At 36.1% G+C, this 24,032-nt stretch overlaps 1 protein-coding gene across 1 annotated transcript in view; it reads left to right on the top strand.

Moving 5' to 3' along the window:
• Window positions 1-24,032, top strand: part of CNTN5 (contactin 5) — an 867,308-nt gene that overhangs the window by 263,520 nt on the left and 579,756 nt on the right. Inside the window, exon 2 of the mRNA XM_046016150.1 lies at window positions 21,781-22,002. Within this exon, the coding sequence (XP_045872106.1) occupies window positions 21,781-22,002 (222 nt within the window). The remainder of the gene's footprint in view (window positions 1-21,780; window positions 22,003-24,032) is intronic.

Here is a 24,032-nt window from a genome sequence, read left to right as displayed (position 1 = left end):
AAAATGTCACCTAAACCATCAGAATTTTTTGCATTGTCATGAAATTAAAACTTGTAGCCACAATAAAGTGTGTTCAGCAAAGAGATGTTAAGTGGGCTTAGTGACAATCTCAAATAAAATTTAAAAAATAAATATTTGACAACATATGATGTCACTAACAATGTAGATTTCCAAGAACTGTTTTATAAAGCAGATCTGCCTTTACCATCCAATGCATGAGCCCACACTAGTCTTAAAAGGCTCTTCTTAGCATAAGTTTAATAGTATTTTTTGGCCTGTGGGTTTGGCTTAAATGCATTCTTTATTTATTTGGATTAAATATTCATTGACTTCCTCCCTTCCATAGCTAATCACTCCTATTAACCTCAAATAATTTTGCACCTGACATAGAATGAAAGAAATTTGAATAATTTTTTAGGTATTCTGAAAGTATTTTGAACTTTAAATAGTACTCAAAAATTATTGTCCCCTTCCCCTGAAAAAAGTAACAAATAAAATTTGCATCAATCAGGCTAATATGACTTTCTTTTTATTTATTTATTTATTTTTTTTGATTTATGGAACGTTCTCTATGTTTTTTTTCCCATTTTATTTATTTTTTTCAGCATAACAGTATTCATTGTTTTTGTACAACACCCAGTGCTCCATGCAAAACGTGCCCTCCCTATTACCCACCACCTGTTCCCCCAACCTCCCACCCCTGACCCTTCAAAACCCTCAGGTTGTTTTTCAGAGTCCATAGTCTCTTATGGTTCGCCTCCCCTCCCCAATGTCCATAGCCCCCTCCCCATCTCCCAATCCCACCTCCCCCCAGCAACCCCCAGTTTGTTTTGTGAGATTAAGAGTCACTTATGGTTTGTCTCCCTCCCAATCCCATCTTGTTTCATTTATTCTTCTCCTATCCCCCTACCCCCCCCATGTTGCTTCTCCATGTCCTCATATCAGGGAGATCATATGATAGTTGTCTTTCTCCGATTGACTTATTTCACTAAGCATGATACGCTCTAGTTCCATCCACGTCGTCGCAAATGGCAAGATTTCATTTCTTTTGATGGCTGCATAGTATTCCATTGTGTATATATACCACTTCTTCTTTATCTATTCATCTGTTGATGGACATCTAGGTTCTTTCCATAGTTTGGCTATTGTAGACATTGCTGCTATAAACATTCGGGTACACGTGCCCCTTCGGATCACTACGTCTGTATCTTTAGGGTAAATACCCAGTAGTGCAGTTACTGTGTCATAGGGTAGTTCTATTTTCAACATTTTGAGGAACCTCCATGCTGTTTTCCAGAGTGGTTGCACCAGCTTGCATTCCCACCAACAGTGGAGGAGGGTTCCCCTTTCTCCACATCCTCACCAGCATCTGTCATTTCCTGACTTGTTAATTTTAGCCATTCTGACTGGTATGAGGTGATATCTCATTGTGGTTTTGATTTGTATTTCCCTGATGCCGAGTGACGTGGAGCACTTTTTCATGTGTCTGTTGGCCATCTGGATGTCTTCTTTGCAGAAATGTCTGTTCATGTCCTCTGCCCATTTCTTGATTGGATTGTTTGTTCTTTGGGTGTTGAGTTTGCTAAGTTCCTTATAGATTTTGGATACTAGCCCTTTATCTGATAGGTCATTTGCAAATATCTTCTCCCATTCTGTCAGTTGTCTTTTGGTTTTGTTAACTGTTTCCTTTGCCGTGCAAAAGCTTTTGATCTTGATGAAATCCCAATAGTTCATTTTTGCCCTTGCTTCCCTTGCCTTTGCCATTGTTCCTAGGAAGATGTTGCTACGGTTGAGGTCGAAGAGGTTGCTGCCTGCATTCTCCTCAAGGATTTGGATGGATTCCTTTCTCACATCGAGGTCCTTCATCCATTTGGAGTCTATTTTCGTGTGTGGTGTAAGGAAGTGGTCCAATTTCATTTTTCTGCATGTGGCTGTCCAATTTTCCCAGCACCATTTATTGAAGAGGCTGTCTTTTTTCCATTGGACATTCTTTCCTGCTTTGTCGAAGATTAGTTGACCATAGAGTTGAGGGTCGATTTCTGGGCTCTCTATTCTGTTCCACTGATCGATGTGTCTGTTTTTGTGCCAGTACCATATTGTCTTGATGATGACAGCTTTGTACTAGAGCTTGAAGTCCGGAATTGTGATGCCACCAACGTTGGCTTTCTTTTTCAATATTCCTTTGGCTATTCGAGGTCTTTTCTGGTTCCATATAAATTTTAGGATTATTTGTTCCATTTCTTTGAAAAAAATGGATGGTATTTTGATAGGGATTGCATTAAATGTGTTGATTGCTTTAGGTAGCATGGACATTTTCACAATATTTATTCTTCCAATCCAGGAGCATGGAACATTTTTCCATTTCTTTGTGTCTTCCTCAATTTCTTTCATGAGTACTTTATAATTTTCTGTGTATAGATTCTTAGCCTCTTTGGTTAGGTTTATTCCTAGGTATCTTATAGTTTTGGGTGCAATTGTAAATGGGATGGACTCCTTAATTTCTCTTTCTTCTGTCTTGTTGTTGGTGTACAGAAAGGCAACTGATTTCTGTGCATTGATTTTATATCCTGACACTTTACTGAATTCCTGTACAAGTTCTAGCAGTTTTGGAGTGGAGTCTTTTGGGTTTTCCACATATAGTATCATATCATCTGCAAAGAGTGATAGTTTGACTTCTTCGTTGCCGATTTGGATGCCTTTAATTTCTTTTTGTTGTCTGATTGCTGAGGCTAGGACTTCTAGTACTATGTTGAATAGCAGTGGTGATAATGGACATCCCTGCCGTGTTCCTGAACTTAGCGGAAAAGCTTTCAGTTTTTCTCCATTGAGAATGATATTTGCGGTGGGTTTTTCATAGATGGCTTTGATAATATTGAGTATGTGCCCTCTATCCCTACAGTTTGAAGAGTTTTGATCAGGAAGGGATGCTGTACTTTGTCAAATGCTTTTTCAGCATCTATTGAGAGTATCATATGGTTCTTGTTCTTTCTTTTATTAATGTGTTGTATCACATTGATTGATTTGCGGATGTTGAACCAACCCTGCAGCCCTGGAATAAATCCCACTTGATCGTGGTGAATAATCCTTTTAATGTACTGTTGAATCCTATTGGCTAGTATTTTGGCGAGAATTTTTGCGTCCGTGTTCATCAAGGATATTGGTCTGTAGTTCTCTTTTTTGGTGGGATCCTTGTCTGGTTTTGGGATCAAGGTGATGCTGGCCTCATAAAATGAGTTTGGAAGTTTTCCTTCCATTTCCATTTTTTGGAACAGTTTCAGGAGAATAGGAATGAGTTCTTCTTTAAATGTTTGGTAGAATTCCCCTGGGAAGCTGTCTGGCCCTGGGCTTTTGTTTGTTTGGAGATTTTTGATGACTGTTTCAATCTCCTTACTGGTTATGGGCCTGTTCAGGTTTTCTATTTCTTCCTGGTTCAGTTGTGGTAGTTTATATGTCTCTAGGAATGCATCCATTTCTTCCAGATTGTCAAATTTGTTGGCGTAGAGTTGCTCATAGTATGTTCTTATAATTGTCTGTATTTCTTTGGTGTTAGTTGTGATCTCTCCTCTTTCATTCATGATTTTATAGATTTGGGTCCTTTCTCTTTTCTTTTTGATAAGTCTGGCCAGGGGCTTATCAATCTTATTGATTCTTTCAAAGAACCAGCTCCTAGTTTCATTGATTTTTTCTATTGTTTTTTTGGTTTCTATTTCATTGATTTCTGCTCTGATCTTTATGATTTCTCTTCTCCTGCTGGGTTTAGGGTTTCGTTCTTGTTCTTTCTCCAGCTCCTTTACGTGTAGGGTTAGGTTGTGTACTTGAGACCTTTCTTGTTTCTTGAGAAAGGCTTGTACCGCTATATATTTTCCTCTCAGGACTGCCTTTGCTGTGTCCCACAGATTTTGAACTGTTGTGTTTTCAATATCATTTGTTTCCATGAATTTTTTCAATTCTTCTTTAATTTCCTGGTTGACCCATTCATTCTTTAGAAGGATGCTGTTTAGTCTCCATGTATTTGGGTTCTTTCCAGCTTTCCTCTTGTGATTGAGTTCTAGCTTCAGAGCATTGTGGTCTGAAAATATGCAGGGAATGATCCTAAACTTTTGATACCGGTTGAGACCTGATTTGTGACCCAGGATGTGATCTCTTCTGGAGAAGGTTCCATGTGCACTAGAGAAGAATGTGTATTCTGTTGCTTTGGGATGAAATACTCTGAATATATCTGTGATGTCCATCTGGTCCAGTGTGTCATTTAAGGCCTTTATTTCCTTGTTGATCTTTGGCTTGGATGATCTGTCCATTTCAGTGAGGGGAGTGTTAAAGTCCCCTACTATTATTGTATTATTATTGATGTGTTTCTTTGATTTTGTTATTAATTGGTTGATATAGTTGGCTGCTCCCACGTTAGAGGCATAGATATTTAAAATTGTTAGATCTTCTTGTTGGACAGACCCTTTGAGTAGGATATAGTGTCCTTCCTCATCTCTTATTATAGTCTTTGGCTTAAAATCGAATTGATCTGATATAAGGATTGCCACCCCAGCTTTCTTCTGATGCCCATTAGCATGGTAAATTGTTTTCCACCCCCTCACTTTAAATCTGGAGGTGTCTTCGCATCTAAAATGAGTTTCTTGTAGGCAACATACTGATGGGTTTTGTTTTTTTATCCATTCTGATACCCTGTGTCTTTTGATTGGGGCATTTAGCCCATTAACATTCAGGGTAACTATTGAGAGATATGAATTTAGTGCCATTATTAGCCTGTAAGGTGATCGTTACTGTATATTGTCTCTGTACCTTTCTGTTCTACTACTTTTAGGCTCTCTCTTTGATTAGAGGACCCCTTTCAATATTTCCTGTAGAGCTGGTTTGGTGTTTGCAAATTCTTTCAGTGTTTGTTTGTCCTGGAAGCTTTTTATCTCTCCTTCTATTTTCAATGATAGCCTAGCTGGATAGAGTATTCTTGGCTGCATGTTTTTCTCGTTTAGTGCTCTGAATATATCATGCCAGCTCTTTCTGGCCTGCCAGGTCTCTGTGGATAAGTCTGCTGCCAATCTAATATTTTTACCATTGTATGTTACAGACTTCTTTTCCCGGGCTGCTTTCAGGATTTTCTCTTTGTCACTAAGACTTGTAAATTTTACTATTAGGTGACGGTGTGTGGACCTATTCTTGTTGACTTTGAGGGGGGTTCTCTGCATCTCCTGGATTTTGATGCTTGTTCCTTTTGCCATATTAGGGAAATTCTCTCCAATAATTCTCTCCAATAGACCTTCTGCTCCCCTCTCTGTTTCTTCTTCTTCTGGAATCCCAATTATTCTAATGTTGTTTCGTCTTATGGTGTCACTTATCTCTCGAATTCTCCCCTCATGGTCCAGTAGCTGTTTGTCCCTCTTTTGCTCGGCTTCCTTATTCTCTGTCATTTGGTCTTCTATATCACTAATTCTTTCTTCTGCCTCATTTATCCTAGCAGTGAGAGCCTCCATTTTTGATTGCACCTCATTAATAGCTTTTTTTATTTCAACTTGGTTAGATTTTAGTTCTTTAATTTTCCAGAAAGGGCTTTTATATCTCCAGAGAGGGTTTCTCTAATATCTTCCATGCCTTTTTTGATCCCGGCTAGAACGTTCAGAATCGTCATTCTGAACTCTTGATCTGACATATTACCAATGTCTGTGTTGATTAGGTCCCTAGCCTTCGGTACTGTCTCTTGTTCTTTTGTTTGTGGTGATTTTTTCCGCCTTGTCATTTTGTCCAGATAAGAGGATATGAAGGAGCAAATAAACTACTAAAAGGGTGGCAAAGACCCCAGAAAAATGCGCTGTAACCAAATGAGAAGAGACCCCAAATTGTGGGGGGGAGAAAGGGGATAAAAAGAGGTTCAGAAAAAAAAAAGAAAAAATTTAAAAAATAAAACAAATAAAGAAAAAATATAAAAAAGAAAGAAAAAATATATATATTTAGATAAACTAGTCAAAAAACGTTAAAAAAGAAAAGGGTAAAAGTTTTAAAAAATTTAGCAGAAGAAGAAAAAAAAGGAAAAAAAATTGAAAAAAGAAAAAAGAAAAAAAAATTGAAGTAGCCACAAGACTAAAGAATCATGGGGCGAAAGCCATGAGTTCCGTGCTTTGCTTTCTCCTCCTCTGGAATTGTGCTGCTTTCTTAGGAATTGAACCTACTTTCCTTGATAGATGAACTTCATCCTGGCTGGATATTTTGTTGATCTTCTGGGGGAGGGGCCTGTTGTAGTGACTCTCAAGTGTTTTGCCCGAGGCAGGATTGCACCGCCCTTACCATCGGCCAGACTAAGTAATAGGCTCGGGTTCGCTTTTGGGAGCTTCTGTTCCCTGAATGCTTTCCGTAGAGTTCTGGAGGACGGGAATGAAAATGGCGGCCTCCCAGTATCCGGCCCGGAGGAGCCGTGAGCCTGGGGCCCCACTCCTCAGTGCCCCCCCAGAGGACAGCACCCAATCACTCCCATATCCCCAGCCTCCAGCCGCACTCCGAGCTCACCCAGCCCGTGACCAGTTCAAGGTAACCCCGAGCTGAGAGTTCAGTCCTCGGCTCTGTCTCTGCAGCCGGCTTCTCCGTTCTAATACCTGCGAGCTCTGTGACACTCCGACACCCCCGATCCTTCTGTGACCCTGCGGGACCTGGGGCCACGCTGACCCCACGTGGGCTTCACCCTGGTTTAGCCTCTGGAGCAATGTCCCTCAGTGGAACAGACTTTTAAAAGTCCTGATTTTGTGCTCCGTTGCTTCGCCGCTTGCCGGGAGCCGGCCCCTCCCCCCGAGGTCTATCTTCCCATCGTTTTAGATTCACTTCTCCGCCAGTCCTACCTTTCAGAAAGTGGTTGATTTTCTGTTTCTAGAGTTGCTGTTCTTCTTCTGTTCGATCTCCCGTTGGATTTGTAGGTGTTTGCAATGTTTAGATAAGCTATCGAGCTGATCTCCTGCTACTTGATGTAGTTTCAGCCTGCTACTTCTCCGCCATCTTGACTCCTCCCCTATCTTGCATAGATTTAATGGTCCCTGTGTTTCACATACCATTCTATACCATGCTGAGAAAGCTGTGGATTCCTTGAGTATTTTTGTCTTGATTTCGTGTGTTGGAAGGAGAGGAGCAAAGAGAAAGGCAGAGAGCTTCTAGGAGCTTTCCCGCCTTCTGACTTTCTTTTTAAATTGGCATTTGAACATGGCACAGAGAAAAAAATGTGTATTGTTTTTAGGGTGAATCTGAATAATATTTCTAAATCTAAAATCTTAAAGTAGTCATAAGTAAATTCAGAAAGAAATTCAAAAGTCAAAGTAAATAATAAGAAAGAAAATGATCGTTATATTTGCCTACATAATAATGTAGATTTTCTTTCTATAGTATACTATCATCAAATTAAAATTAGCATTGCAGTAAATTGAATTACTAATGGTCATAGTATACCAAATGATTTTAAGAACCAAGAAAAAGAAATCACAATTGAATAGGGAATAAAAGGAAAAATACTTTATATGTAATTCAATGAGGAAATATGTGTATAGAAAATGTATCTGACTAATAATTAAAATGCAAACCTAAGCAATGATGAAATAGGGTTTTTGCTGTCATACTTTAAGGATAATTCACATTAGCAATCATCTAATAAAATAGTATACAAGATATTATAATGAAATTTTAAAAAGTTTATTACCGCCTCAGAATGTTAACAAGAACGACTAAGTCAAAACTCTTAGAAAAAAAAATGATGAGCAATTTTCAGATTTAGAAATTCTACCACTATGATGTTCTTCTAAGGAAATTATTAGTTATACAGACAGAAATTTATGTACAAAGATACTCCTGCATCATTATTTATAAGAGAAAATTTAATTAGATCACAGGGACAGGATTAAATACATTATAACAGAACACATCACTGGAATGTTATGCAACCAGTAAAATGCATTTGAAGAACATTTGAACAGGATTGAATAATCACAATATGATATTAAATAAAAATTAGGAGACTGCATCTATAAACTGGTCCCAGTTTCCTTCAAACAAAACAAACAAAATCTGCCCATGTCTGTTGATATATCTGTCTATACATGAAATAGAAAACATCAGAGATTGTTTTGCAAAGGTATTGTCTCTGGATTTTAAGTTTAGAGATGATTTTGATTCTACGCAAGAATATATTTATGTTATAATCAGAAGGTTTGAAATTAGAATTCATGGGAAATTTAAGGAATCACAATTCCTGTTGAATCTAAAACTCATAAGGGAAAGGATTAAGAGAAGGACCCCTTTGACTCTGAAGCAAGTAACAAAATGAATAAAAGGCAGTTGAGCTAAAACACTCCCACAGACTTAGCAAAGTATCAGATGTATTTCCTTGAAACTTAATTCATGTAAGCCTTTGAGTTGGAAAGTAGAGTTTGTGATCTGTAAGTACCTGAGAAATAACAGTTTCACAGTTAGGAGTTGCTTTCTGGAAATTGGGTTTGTTAGATACTGAGCAAGTGCCACAGATGAGGCAGATGTGGAGGCAATGACAGTGAGAGTGACATTCTAAATCAGGATGCAGCATTTTAGCCTGCTTGATGTCTTTATCTTTATTTAACTAAGCTACTGGGCCAAGTGAGCTGTCAGTTTAATCAGAGCAGATGAGTAAATTTAAATGATTTGCAGGTATTTCTTCTGTTAAATGAGAGTTCACTTAACTTTGCTAAGATTTCACTGAAAAAATATTTTGATACCTTTTTTAAAGAAATTGCTGTTAGTTGCATAGTTTCAGATTTATTCCCATATTGCCTCGCTAGCATGTAGTTACTAGGGTCAAATTTGTAGGACTGCCTTTGAAGAAAAATTGCCTTAAAATGAGGCCATTTGGGAACTTCAGTTATTAAGACCCCTTGAAAGAATTCTTAAGCAACTTTTTTCATGTGCTAAAGTAGCAAAATAAAAGTCATAAACACATTTTTAAATGTTTATTTTTCATTTCTGAAATATGAAAAAGCTTAAGTCAAAATCTATGTCCAGTGTCACGTCCTGTTTGATTGGTATCAATTGCTTCTTCCTAGATCTTCCCCAGCAAGTTAGAATGCACAATAATCCTATTATGTTCCTATTTCACTTCCACTTTTAATAGGGTGGTTTGTGGCCTGGTCATCCCAATGAGACTGTGATTACTGGAACAACCAACAGCTGAAGAAAATGAGCATTGAGATTTCTTTAGTGGTAAATATATGGAAATTGATTTGCTCAGAGCAGCTGCACAAGGCAGGAGTCAATATATTCACCTAAGTCAGAAGGCGCAGCTTGCTTGGAATTTTCATCCTTCCTTACAGAGATACACTTTGGCCTAAGATAGTGCCCATGTGGAATAAGGATTCCACCAGGCCTGAGAGAAACATTTATTTTCTTAATAGGGTGGCATCTTACTGCTATATGGCTTCTAACCTATGCAAGGGTAAAAATAACTTCCCACACATCCCCTATTTGAAAGGAACTAGACCCAGTGAAGACTATTCCTCTAAAATAAGTGCTATATTTTTATCTGAGAGACTATCAGCATCAGACTAAGGTTTGTTAAAATTCTATGATTATAAAGTGGTTTTCCTGAAGTTTACACTATTCTTCTCTTAGTTTCTAAGAACTTTTTAAAGGCAAATGTTTTCTATTTTATTGCTTTTTGTATTTCCACGATTAACTTTCCATTTGGGGTACATAATAATTGAACATTTTCAATGTACTGAATGAATGTTATATCCTGTATTGCATTAAGTATGTTATGTATCCCACACATATTAAGATAATTCTTAGCTATCTAAAATTCCATTAATGTAATTGATCATCTTGAATTCCATTTCTAAATCCAAAATGGAGTGAGTTCATCCACATTCTATAGACTTATAGATTTGCAGCATAGCTACTACACCATTGGAAGCACTGGACATAATGAAACACATCTGCTTATTTTTTTATATCTGCATAAAAAGAAAGCATAATGTTCTAAAAGAATATTTCCTAAAATTGGGGGCAAGGGAAATGCATTTTGTTTAATTGTTTTTTAATTACAGCATTTATTGCTAAATAATGTCAGCTTTCTCTGATTTATTATCAAATACTATCTAATCTATCTTAAACACACAGAGACTAAGAAGATAAAAGCTAATATAATCATTGCAGACTTAAAACTTCACTGAAAGCTTTAATTATCCAAAACAAGAGGGAATTCTTTAATCACTAAATTAATTTGGTTATATTTCACAACTAGTTCCTGCCCTTACTAAATTCCTCAGTGATTAGAAAACAACAGGTATATTATGGAGGAAATATCAATTAATGCAGTCACACTTTAGGCTTTTGATAGTTTAAAGAGGTACTATCTAAATACTATATATTTTTAAACTTATAATAATAGTGGAAAAATATACAAATCAGAAAAGATATGAGATCTGTCTCTCTCCATCTCTCATTTAATAAAATCCAGATTAAGGTGTAGAAACTTTCATGATCTATCTGTGCATACAACTAAATATTTACTACTGAAAAAAGATAAAGTTTCCAAATCTTAAATCATTGTGACTTCAAATGTAAATAGTGTATCTGAACAGGAGTGGTAGAAATAATTTAGAGCTATGTTTCTTTTTACTCTCTGTCTATTTTTCAATCTTATGCAAAGAACACTAGAAATGCAATGCTGTTAATTTTTTATATATATACATCTTCGAAGTACTAAGTTTGTTTGACTTTGGTGCTTTAAAAATGATGAACCATGAGAGACTATGGACTCTGAAAAACAATCTGAGGGTTTTGATGGGGCGGTGGGTGGGAAGTTGGGCCAGCCTGGTGGTGGATATTGTGGACGGCACATATTGCATGGAGCACTGGGTGTGGTGCATAAACAATGAATTCTAGTACACTGAAAAGTAATTAAAAAATAATGAATTTTTTAAATGATGAATTTAATCTTCTGCATATCTTTTCTTACTTCTCCAACTTAAACTTTAAAGTTTACACATAATACAGTTCTTGAAGAAAGTGCTGACCTGAGACATAGAGGAAATTTGACTCAGCCTATTTCAAACTCTTCTCTGCCATAGATGCAACACTACCAAATTGAAATGATCCACATTATTTATAAATTATTAACCATTTTTAAATATGCTTCACATGACTGGCTTCACTGAGGTGTTACATCCATCCTTGCAAGCTTCATAAGACAGTAGCAGGCTAAAGTTGCCCAGTTAACATTAATTCTCATCCAAGAGAGGACAGCCTTAACAATTATCCTGAAAAAGGTCAGATATCAAATTTATTTAAGCTGGCTTTGATGCTAAATTGAGTCACACTGTAGGCTTGGATATTGTTTGACTTCTGCTTTTTCTGTTCACTGTGTCATCAATATATGGTGTTACTATTTGCTCCACTGATTTATGAGTCCATGATTAAGTATTAATATTCTCCAGAGCATCACATATCATTTGATTCTATAGTTTACTTATATTTATTATTATATGAACTTAAATATATAAAATAAAACTAGAATTGAATTTATACAAAAACTTGTCACTTCATGAATTTTTGGGGTTGTTAGACTTATTTGGCTGTAAAAATTAATATCATTGTGTGGGGAAATGACAGAAAAAGATTTAAGTACAGAATACAATGGTGATCTTCTAGTTTTATCATCAGTAGTTTAAGTGCTTTAAAGTTCATTGTAAACATGTTTTTCACACTTAGGGACAGAGATGCAATTCTTAAATTTACTTGGCATCAGAAAATTCAGGAAATTTTAAATATGGTTAGGAATTATATATATTTTAAAATGTATCCTTTTTCATATTGGGATGTTTATCCTATTTATTTGTAAATATTGCCATAAAAATTCTAGTTCTACTAATTCTAACCCATTATCTCATGAATATTATTTACATTAATGGCAATGATATCCATAAAGTGACCTTTTAGGTAAGGAAAGGTAATGCTATTAGTTCTAAGACTCCAAGGGGTGGCAATGTTATTCTGACTTAATAGACTACAATTTTATTAAATAATATAGGTTCAGTGGCCCCAGGGTCGTTTGATTAGGAAATATTTAATGAAGGCATTAATATTTACTCCTACCCAACTTCCAGCTGGAATTTCATGGTGTGAGAGCACCAGGTTAATTGAGTTTTATCACCAAATCTCTAGACCACTTTAGAAATAACTGTAATGCACATTCCCTAAGGTCTGATCTATGAGCAGTGAGAAAATAGAAGAAAAAATGATTAACGTATAACTAGATTCTGCTGACATCTTCAGCATAGATATTCATTAAAAGTTTGAGCAACTGATGAAGATTTCTCTAACAAAGAATTCTGAGTCACTTTTCCTTCCAAACCCTGTACAGGAAGATGGAGAAAGAATGAGTAGGTCTTGCTTTAGCCAATAGAAACACAACAATATATAGGCATAAGTTTTCTATAGATTCATAATTTCCATTAGAGTCCAAAATTTTTTCTTAACAATTTACTCATGAGAATATACCTGTTAGGAAAGTTAAATTGTAACTACCCCCTTCCATTTGTCAATCTTTCATGACCTCAAGGTAAAATGAGAATTAAAATTTGGTATTTATATTTTCATTTTGTAACCTGATCAAATCTGGAAGGCATAAGCCTGATATTCAGTTATGTCCACCAGAGGTAGTAAATGCAGATAATAACAAAAAACAATATGGTAATCATTTATTGAGTTCTTACTATGAACCAGGCAAATTTCTAGGTGTTTTATGTGTATTATTTATTGGATATCGACAACAACCTACGAAGGAAAAGCTATTGTTATCTCCATCCTAAAGGCAAGGAAATTGAGACATAGAGCTATTCATATTTTGTCCAAAGCCACAGATCTGCTATGAGGTAGAGTACATATTTAAATCCAGACAATCTAACTTTGAAGCCTATTTTGCAAACAGGTTTACTGACAAAGCTGCTCTCATCCAAAATTTTCAGTCAATAAAAGTAGTGGCCAAGGTGTAGGAGGATGTAGACACCAGAGCCAAGAGAAAAGTTTTCATTGCCAGGAACTGAGTCATGATGGCAACAAAGTAAAAAAAGTTAGATGTTGACAAGTATCCTTTCAAGGCAGTCTGTTTTTTTTTTTTTTTTCTTTTCTTTTTTTCCCCCTTTTTCTTCACTATATGTATCATAGTTATTTTTATATAGTTTTAGAATAATTTTATTTAATGTTCCTCTGCTAACATTTTACCAATTTATAATCCTCTATCAATGCTCATATTTACTCACAACTGTATCCTCAGTTCCTAACACATAGTAGAATTTAAGTGAAGAGTTGCTGAAAAAAAAAAAAATCAATGAATGCTGAATGGGAAAGGAGCAAATTAGGGAAAAAATGATGTTTAAGTTTGCTGAAAGAAATCAAGGGCTTATGTGTAATAAGAAACCAGTCCAGAGCCCAACAGAGTGTCACTTAGCAGTTATATTTCACTGAGTCTCTTTGAAATCTATTATTATATGCTATTCTTTCTTTCTTTTCTTTTCCTTCCCCTCCCTCCCTTCCTTCCTTTTCTTTTTTTGTTTATGCCCCTATTTCTTAAAGTGATCACCGAAAACAAGTTCTGAATCCTGAATAAGATGTACCAAATTATTTATCTCAGAAGATGCCTTTCAGTGGCAGATGTCAAGAAATGTTTAGGAACTGAGACAGAAGCACAAGAGAGAGAGTAAAGAACTGTTGACTACAAGGTAGAAGCTAGAAGGAACATTGAAAAGCACAGGTGCCTTCATGGAATTTACAGTTTGGGAGTATTGATAAAGGATTGCAAACTGGTAAAATATTAGCAGAGGAAAATTACATAAACAAAATTATTCTAAAAGTTTGTAAAACTAAGAACTATGATACATATAATTAACAAAAAGGAGAAAAAATTAAAAACCTAGAGTGCCTTGAAAAGAAGCTTGAGAAGAAAGGGGGAAAAAACAACTCTTTTTTTTTTTTTTAAAAACTTTGTTCCTATTATGATTCTGTTTAAATGGAGAAGATACTTTTTTTTTCCTGCAATACCAGCATTTAGAAACTGAGAAGACAAAGAAGCAAAAGAGATAAGGAGTATGGGGCGCCTGGGTGGCTCAGTGGGTTAAAGCCTCTGCCTTCGGCTCAGGTCATGATCCCAGGATCTGGGGATCTAGCCCTGCATCGGACTCTCTGCTTAGCGGGGAGCCTGCTTCCTCCTCTTTCTCTGCCTGCCTCTCTGCCTACTTGTGATCTCCGTCTGTCAAATAAATAAATAAAATCTTTTAAAAAAGAGAGATAAGGAGTAGATAGTGAAATAAGAATAAAAACATGAGATGATAATGTACTGGAATCGCATAGGGAAAAGATTTAAAGGAAAAAAAAAAGAATAGTTAACCATGTTGAAAACTGCTCATAGGTGAAAACTGATCTTCAGATTTATCAATGACCTAGTCATTGTTCACCTGAAAGAGTCATTATTGTGGAATATTATAAGCAAGACTCCTTGCAGTAGGCTCAAGAGAAAATGGCAGGAGAGGAATTGAACACAGTGACCACTGACAGCTCTTTTCAAGAAGTCTTGCTATAAAAGAAAATCAGTGGGAGGGATGGTAAGTTTAGATAGCTTTTTTAAAAGGTTATATCACTTCTTGTATGGTTATGGGAATAATCTAATAAGGAGATAAAAATTGTTTCTGAAGGAGAAGGAGTTTTCTAGAAAGATGTCGAGCGGTCAAGATGGGATGGAATGAGATTCAACACACATATGTGGAGGATTTCATTTTTAATAGAGACATAAACAATTCATTCACAGCAACGCAGTAAAAGCAAGGGAGAATATATGATTGTACATACAGGTGGGGGTGCATGTGAGAGATCTGTTATGATTGTTTGTTTTCTCACTTATTTGTTTATTTATTTATTATGTTCAGTTAGCCACTGTATAGTACATTAGTTTTTTGATGTAGTGTTCAATGATTCATTAGTTATGTATAAGACCCAGTGCTCATCATAGCACATGCCCTCCTTAATACCCATCACCCTGTTATGCTCTTCCTCCACCCTCTCCCCTCTGAAACCCTCAGTTTGTTTCCCGGGGTCCATAGTCTCTCATGGTTCATCTTCCTCTCTGATTTCTCCCGCTTCGAATTTCCCTCCCTACCCCTATGGTCCTCTGTGCTATTGCTTATGTTCCACATATGAATGAAACCATATGATAATTGTCTTTCTCTGTTTTACTTACTTCACTTAACCTAATCCCCTCCAGTTCCATCCATGTCGATGCAAAAGGTGTGTATTCATTTCTGGTGAGAGAATAATATTCCATTGTATATATGAACCACATCTTTTTTATCCATTCATCTGTTGAAGGGCACCTTGACTTCTTCCACAATTTGGCTATTGTGGAAATTGCTTCTATGAACATTGGGGTGCATGTGCACCTTCTTTTCATTATATCTGTATCTTTGGGGTAAATACCTTGTAGCACAATTGCTGGGTCATAGGGTGGCTCTATTCTTTACATCTTGAGGAAGTTCTATACTGGTTTTGAGTATCTGTACCAGCATGCATTCAACCAACAATGTAAGAGGATTCCCCTTTCTCCACATCCTCACCAACATTTGTTGCTTCCTGTTTTGTTAACTTTTGCCATTCTAACTGGTATAAGGTGGTATCTCATTATGGTTTTGATTTGTATTTCCCTGATGGCTAATGATGTTGACCATTTCTGCATGTGTCTCTTAGCCATTTGTATGTCTTCTTTGGAGAAGTGTCTTTTCATGTCTTCTGCCCATTTTTGACTGGGTTATTTGTTTATTGAAAGTTGGGTTTGAGATGTTCGTTATAGATCTTGGATATCAGCTCTTTTTCTGATATGTTATTTGCAAATATCTTCTCTCATTCTGTGAGCTACCTCTTAGTTTTGTTGACTATTTCCTTTGCTGTGCAGAAGCTTTTTATCTTGATGAACCCAAAAGTTCATTTTTTCTTTTGTTTCACTTGCCTTTGGAGATGTGTCTTGAAATAAGTTACTGTGGCTGCTGTCAAAGATGATGCCTGATGTCAAAGATGATGACTATGTTCTCCTCTAGGGTTTTGATGGATTCCTATCGCACATTCAGGTCTTTCATCCATTTTGAATTTATCTTTGTGTAGGGTATAAGGGAATGGTCCAGTTTCATTCTTCTATATGTAGCTGTCCAATTTTCCCAGCACCATTTATTGAAAAAACTGTCTTCTTTCCATTAGATATTTTTTTCTGATTTGTCAAAGATTAGTTGGTCATAGAGTTGAAGGTTCATTTCTGGAGTCTGTATTCTGTTCCATTGATCTATGTGCCCATTTTTGTGCCAATATCATGCTGTCTTGGTGATCACTGCTTTGTAATATAGCTTGAAGTAACTTGATGCCCCCAGCTCTGTTTTCCTTTTTCATCATTCTCTCAGCAATTTGGGGACTTTTCTGTTTCCATACAAATTTTTAGGATTGTTTATTCTAGCTCTTTGAAAAATGCCAATGGTATTTTAATAAGGGTAGCATTGAAAGTATAGACTGTTCTGGGCTGGATAGACACTTTACCAATATTTATTCTTCTAATCCATGAATGGAATGTTTTCTGTTCCATGCGTGGAATGTTTTTTCCATCTCTTTGTGTCTTTTCTTAAGTGTTTTCTCAAGCTTAGCTATTGTCTCCATAATTGCTAGCCTGAAGTCTATTTCTGACATCTTGCTTATATCCATATCCATTAGGTCTGTGGGAGAGGACACTGTCTCTAGTTCTTTAGTTTGTTGGGAGTTCTTCCTCCTAGTCATTCTGTTGAGGGGTGGTTGAGGGGATGTACAGAATGGAAGATATCAACTACAATCCAGGCAAGATGCACCTGCAGGACTGCAGGTCCTTTGCCCCTGTAAAGAGCCAGACATATATTCTTATATCTCAGGCTGATTTCATGGGTTTTCAGAATGGCTTGGTAGATTTCCATCTAAATTCAGGGGACCAGTTGAAATGGAGTTCCCCACTCCTCTGCCATCTTCTATTTTCTCTATTAAATACGAGCACCATAATCAGGAAACCCAAGGAAATGTGGAGGTGGAGGAAAAAAGATAAGATGTAAATTATTCCATTCAGGGATATTAAATGGATTAGGGTAATGTAGTAACATTGCTTGGAAACTTGATGATCTCACTCATAGTTAATATGATGAAATGTAACCTTAGGCATAATTTTCTGTTCTTTTCCAGCTGCACTTGGGAGCACAACATGTTGATGGTTGGATTTAGAGTAGACAGGGAGTTTAGTCTGTGAAACAAGAGAAGATAAGCATCAGTGTGAGTGAAGGGACATTGAAGGAAATAACTAAAGTAATGAACCGTAAACTCTAAACTGGACAGGGAGGTGACTGAGGAAATGAGATGACTGCAGGGCAGTGAAAGGGTATTAAGATCAGTAGCTTGTATATCTTGAAGAGGTTGAGATCCTAGAAAGAGGTGAACTATTGTTTGGCAGAAATGCAAATATCTGAATTTAAACTCAAGAAGATGATGTAGTATTTTTTACCTTTAACTGACATACATGTTAAATCAATTCAGTCTCCCAGAATTGGGAGTTAAACAAAGTCTTAGAATGGAAACCTCACTTTCCCATTTACTTACAGTAATGTATCTATTTTCCAGAGCTGAGTGTCCCCAGAACTTGGAGTAAAGAGTGAAGAAATTAGAGATGTCAGAAAAGGAGCCTGGATAGCTGGGAGGGCACCAAGTAGAAGATGTTGGAAATGCCCCCCAAAGAAGAAAACCTAACTGAATTGATAGTTACTTACACTCAGACCAAGAGACCATTAGATGTCACAGGCTAAGGCCAGAGTCTACATGTTTAATGCAATGGAATTGGTACTGTGGGTGTTCCAGACTCTATTCCAGAGCTTGAGAAGTCCTCTTCACCTCCTTTCACTTTCACATTCACTGCACATTTTATGTGGAGCAGTAAGGCAGCTTTGCTGCCGTGGGACACCCCTTCTCTTCAGGGCCAGACTTTCCATACAGGTCTTCAACACTGTCACCTGCTCTCTCATCAACACTTACTCTTCCACTCTTTTTAGTAACTTCACATGTTCTTGCTTTTCCTCTTTACAGGCTCCACTGCTTCTTCTATTCTCTTAAATGCTTCCACTATTTTCTTAAATCAGGGTTCCATTTTCAACACTCTATTCCTCATTTTATGTTTTTTTCCTTGGCAACCTCATCTATTTCATAGTTTAATAACTATCTATTTGGTTATGATTTAATAATCTCTCATTAGCCTGTGACTCCTTTATGTTTAGAAAATTTTCTAATCAAAATTAATGTCCTAGGAGTACTTCAAGCTCTCCACTTCCCCCAAACTGAATTTGTGAGCTTTTACCTGAAGTACATGCCTTTTGCTCCACCTTTATCCATCTTCTAGTAGCACAGAGTATTCCCAAATTCTTATTTTCCCTTCCTTGCCTCCAATTTAATCAATCAGTAATCTTTATTGTTTCATTCGCATCTGTCTCTTCACTCCTGACTAATCTTTGCCTTTACCACAGCTTTAGGTTCTTGATATGCCTTTTTTTTTAAATTTTGTCTTGTTCCAATCCCTCCTCTGGAACAAACCATAAATGACTCTTAATCTCACAAAACAAACTGGGGGTTGCTGGGGGGAGGTGGGATTGGGAGAGGGGGAGCGGGCTATGGACATTGGGGAGGGGAGGCGAACCATAAGAGACTATGGACTCTGAAAAACAACCTGAGGGTTTTGAAGGGTCAGGGGTGGGAGGTTGGGGGAACAGGTGGTGGGTAATGGGGAGGGCACGTTTTGCATGGAGCACTGGGTGTTGTGCAAAAAGAATGAATACTGTTACGCTGACAAAATAAATAAAATGGAAAAAAAAAAATTTTGTCTTGTTCCAAATGACACTGCAACCAAAGAGATCTTTCTAAAATTTATGTTGCTTTCCTCTCAGAGTCCTACCATTTTAGCAAGGCATAATAGGCGATTTCAACATTAGTCCCACCTTACCTATCCAGTCTTACTTCTCCTCTTACCTCTCTCCCTCAACCTCTGAGCTCCTGACTATTTCAATCTACCAAGAACTCCCTGCATCCTTTCCTTTCCAGGTATTCATATATTGTCTTCCCTTACTAGGCTTTTTTCCCTACCCAGAACTTTACTGAACTAATCACTGATGGTCTTTCAGCATTTAGATTAGATAGAATTCTTCTGGAAAGCATTTTCTGATGGCTCTAGACTAGATGGGAAATTTTGCCAACCATCAGAGGGAGCCCATAACTCCTTGATTTTACTTTTTTTTTTTTAATCACATTGGATTAAAGTTCTGTATAGTTGCCTTTCTGTCACTATATCACAAGCTCCTTGATGCCTGGTGCAATGTCTTGTTCACCTTTGTATCCTTAGCATTTAGTCCCTACTGAGTTCTCGTGACATGTTTGCTGAATATATGAATGAATGAATAAATTGTCAGATTTCTAGTAACAGCTTTGTATTCACTTTAATTGATGAAAAAGGAATCTCCACTGCAACAGATGCAACTGATTACATTACAAATGAAGCCCTGGTGTGGAGCACACAGCCAAATCATCATTTGGTCCATGTCTATCTATACAGAGTGCTAAAAGCCAATTACTGTAGCACATAGATAGTATGCATTTTGTTAATATATATTAGCAAATAACTATATAATTATTATATGTACACATATGATTCACAAATTCGATGATGGCCCTGGCTTTTTTGAGACTTATCATGCCTCTTCTAGTTTTCCACTGATTATCCTTCTCTAGCTTTAAAGACTATAAACCACAATCTCATACTCCATTTTAATGTTTAACACTAGCATGGTATGGTTCTTTTTTTTTCCTTTTTTTATTTTCCTTTTTATATATAAGCAGAGTAGGCAGCTAAAACACAGAGAAACAGACTACACTAAGAAATGAATAAGTTCAGAGACCACAACTACAAACTATCTTGAAGGAAAACTCATTCTCCTTTCAATTCCTTATACCTCTAGGTGCCAAAACTTGCATTTAATTCCAGGTTTTAAGGGAGATTTTATGTCTACCCATAATCTATTCTTATATAGTTTGCCCAGGAGAGGTTGGCTATTTTCATTTAAAATTGATCCACCTTCACCATGCTTGTAGTTGAACACAAGGACTAAAGGACATGAATCTCTTAACAGTTCCTGATAGGGTTGGATTACACATATCTTACTCAATTTAAATGTGCAAAACATCTAAAATGAACATCTAAAAACATACTTTTTCAAGTTTCAGAGAAATCATATTTATAGTTTCACAAAACAGAAATTTTTATACTTAATTCAATGTTTAACACCTATGAAAGTGTTATTTTCAAATCACAGAAATGCTTCTTGCATTCAAAAATAACTCTGAGACAAAACAAGGATTCTAAATAATTTTCATTATGAGAAAGTTTACTCGCAAAGGTAAATTATTTTTTGTCAAATTAAGTCCACATCCATTAAATTCAAATGTCAGATACTCTCAACAAAATTTTTTTAAATATTTCCAACATTAAGAAATTGTAAAATTCAATTGAGAATTAACATTGAGGGCACCTGGGTGGCTCAGTAGGTTAAAGCCTCTGCCTTCAGCTCAGGTCATGATCCTAGGGCCCTGGGATCGAGCCCCACATCGTCGTCGGACTCTCTGCTCAGCGAGGAGACTGTTTCCCCTTCTCTCTCTCTGCCTTCCTGCCTACTTGTGATCTCTGTCTGTCAAATAAATAAATAGTAATTAAAAAATTGAAAAATATTCCAATTCCTAATTGTTCGTTAGATTTCATAATAATTAGTTTTCATTTTTAAAATTTAATTTAATTTTTTCAGTGTTCCAAAATTCATTGTTTTCTATTTTTAAACATTTGCTCTACACACTAACCTGACTGTCTCCTGGGACATAAAAGAGTTAATATATTATCCTTCAGGTACTATACACATATCTTTTTTAATGAAAAACCTTGGGAATTAAAACAACATATGGTCAAGACATTTCTCAATATTCAATTAATGTAGGAATTTCATAACAGTGTCCCCACTTAATAATTAATATTGTTATATAAATTATATAACAAAATCTACAAAACAACTTTTGTCCAAAATTCCTTATTTTCCACTGTGAATTTGACTGTTTTTCAAGAACATGGGGAATAACTTACAGTCTAGTCAAAATACATTCTGTGTTAGATGCATTTCCTACTAAGTGATAAATTTTACTCATGAAGATTCAATCTATATTAAAGGATGTAACTGAGAATGTGGGTATTTTTTTTCCTTTTTCCCATTTTTTAATAATAAGGAAATGATCAAATTTATGTGAATGGATATTTTAATAAGAAGGCAAACAAAAGAAGTTAATTCCCAAATATTCCTGTCAAAGGAAATAAAAACTTGAATTTTTGGATGTCTTTCTTACTTTTTCCCCTTATTTCCCTCTTCCTTCCTCCTTTATGTTTCTTTCCTTTCTTTTTCTTCTCTTTCTTCTTTCATGATTATTTTCTTTCTTTCTCTCTTGCAGACCCAACATTGAGACTAGCAGATTTTCCAAAAAAAATTTTTAAATCATATAAGTAATATTTTATATTATTTTGCCACTATCTCTGTAGTTTGCATTTGGTTGCAATTCCAAGGGAAGTTGTTAACAATATCTTAAGAAAAAATAATTTTCACAGGAAAAAAAAATACTCATCAGAATTCATTTTTCATTATTGTTTTTCTTTAACAGAATATTCTGGAGCTCTTCCTAACTTCCCTACTTCATATGCTGCTTTGTTAAGAATTAAAAAGAGTTCATCTTCATCCCTCTTTGGTTCAAAGACCAGGCTGCGATACAGTAATCCTTTATTAGGAACACTGAGTGTTTCTTCACCAAGTTGGCGAGGAACAGCTCAACATTATTATTCCCCCATCAATCTTTATCATCCCTCAGATGCCTTCAAACAAGATGGTAAGTATTAAAGGAAAACTGCATCTGTTGAAATTAAACATGTAATGAACTTTTTTTTTTCAGGACTATTGTAATTGGGGTCAAGGCTATTGCAACAGGGGTGAGAGTTTAAAACACCTCTCTCAAAACAGAAAGTGGCAGAGTTTTTAAGATCTGGAAAAGTGGAGGACATGGAGGGACAGGTTGGTCAATGTGATTAGGGTATGTAACAGTGGAAAAACTTTTCCTTTCTTTGCTTCTAGATTTTTTTTTTAAGATTTTATTTATTTATTTGACAGATAGATCACAAGTAGGGAGAGAGGCAGGCATAGAGGGAGAGGAGGAAGCAGGCTCCCTGCCAAGCAGAGAGCCCGATGTGGGGCTCGATCCCAGGACCCCGGGACCACGACCCGAGCAGAAGACAGAGGCTTTAGCCCACTGAGCCACCCAGGCGCCCCGCTTCTAGATTTTTTGGCTGGTCTAATAATTAAATTGGCATAATACAGATTAACAAAAGAAGACAAATTTAATCTCATACATATAGGAAGTGGCCAAAGCGAGCAGCTTTTATACCTTTTAGACAAAGAAGCAATGCATCTGTGAATAATTAGCAAGATAAATGAGTTTGGGCTTGAGGTAATAATTAGTGAAGAAGTAAAAAGTTTTGTTTAGTCAGTTTTCTTGGCCCTAAATTCCCTATTTCTGGTGGTAAGGATGCCTTCTACTCTCCTGATACAGAGACAGTGCTTTTTACAAGGAAGATTAGTTCCTGCCTTCGGTGGGGAAGAAAGAGGGTTGGAGTGTCCTTCTTGTATCAGCTGTTTCTTAAGTAACTTTATTTTAAAATCATCAACATACCAAAGTGGTATACCTTTAGGTGGCATATTCTGCTCTCCTTTAGCCATGTGAGCTTATTAACTGGTGCATATTAAAGTTAGTCTCTTATCCTCCTTATAGAGACTGGGAGATAGTGATCCTTTTTATCTTGATAATTGCATTTCAAAGGACTGGCTGCTGGGTCCTTGAGAAAGTGTACATTTAACATTATTTTGAGTGGAAAATAAATAATGTAAATTTCCAAAACTAAGACAGTAATTATATTAAGGACCACTGAATAGTTATTAACATTAAGGTTTGAATAACATTTTCTAGATGTTCTCTGTTGTTTTTGAGTACATTAACAAAATAATACAAGCTTAGTTAACAGTCAGAGAAAAACATTAACAAATGATTATTACTAGGGGTTGTTCCAGGCTCTTTTGTATGGCTTATCTAAATAATTCTCTCAACAAATATGTGAAGTGGATATTCTTACTGTCTTCTATGTAAATGGAAACTCAGAAGTAGATAAGCATCTTCTAAAAGTTCACACTGTTAATAAGTAGGTAATTTTTATTCCTATCTCTACTGATTTTAAGTCAAATACACTGGGCTTTATTTCAATTATAATTGATGAAGGACTAAGCATTCAAAGAAACATTTTGCAAGAACTAAACTATTTGGAAATGTCCTAGAAGTGTAATACTAGGTTGCTGTGCCAAACACAAGCAAACTCATGTCTCACGATTACTTCAGTTTTTGCCACATGAACATCATCTTATAGAGTTGACATGTAAATTTTATTTAAGCATAATATTAGCTCCTTAAAAATGTCTTATTTTTTGAAATAGTATAATTTTAAAATTCCCATAATGTGTTCTGCAAAAGACAATATCAAAAGAATTAAAAGACAAGCCACAGACTGGGAGAAAATATTTGCAAAAGACACATCTGATAAAGGACTATTATCCAAAATATATAAAGAACTCTTAAAATTCAACATACGACAACAAACAAACAAATTTCACAAATAAACCAAAGACCTTAAGATACCAAAGAAGATACACAGATGTTAAATAATCATATGAAAAGATGGACTGCATCATTTGTCATCAGGAAATGAAAATTAAAATGAGACACCAGTACATACCTATTAGAATAGCCAAAATCCAGAACACTGAAAATACCAAATGCTGGAGAACACTCGTTGATTTCTGGTAGGAATACAAAAT

This window comes from Meles meles, chromosome 8, assembly GCF_922984935.1.
Source record: "Meles meles chromosome 8, mMelMel3.1 paternal haplotype, whole genome shotgun sequence".
Lineage (NCBI taxonomy): Eukaryota > Metazoa > Chordata > Mammalia > Carnivora > Mustelidae > Meles > Meles meles.
This window is presented reverse-complemented; position numbering and strand designations above follow the sequence as displayed.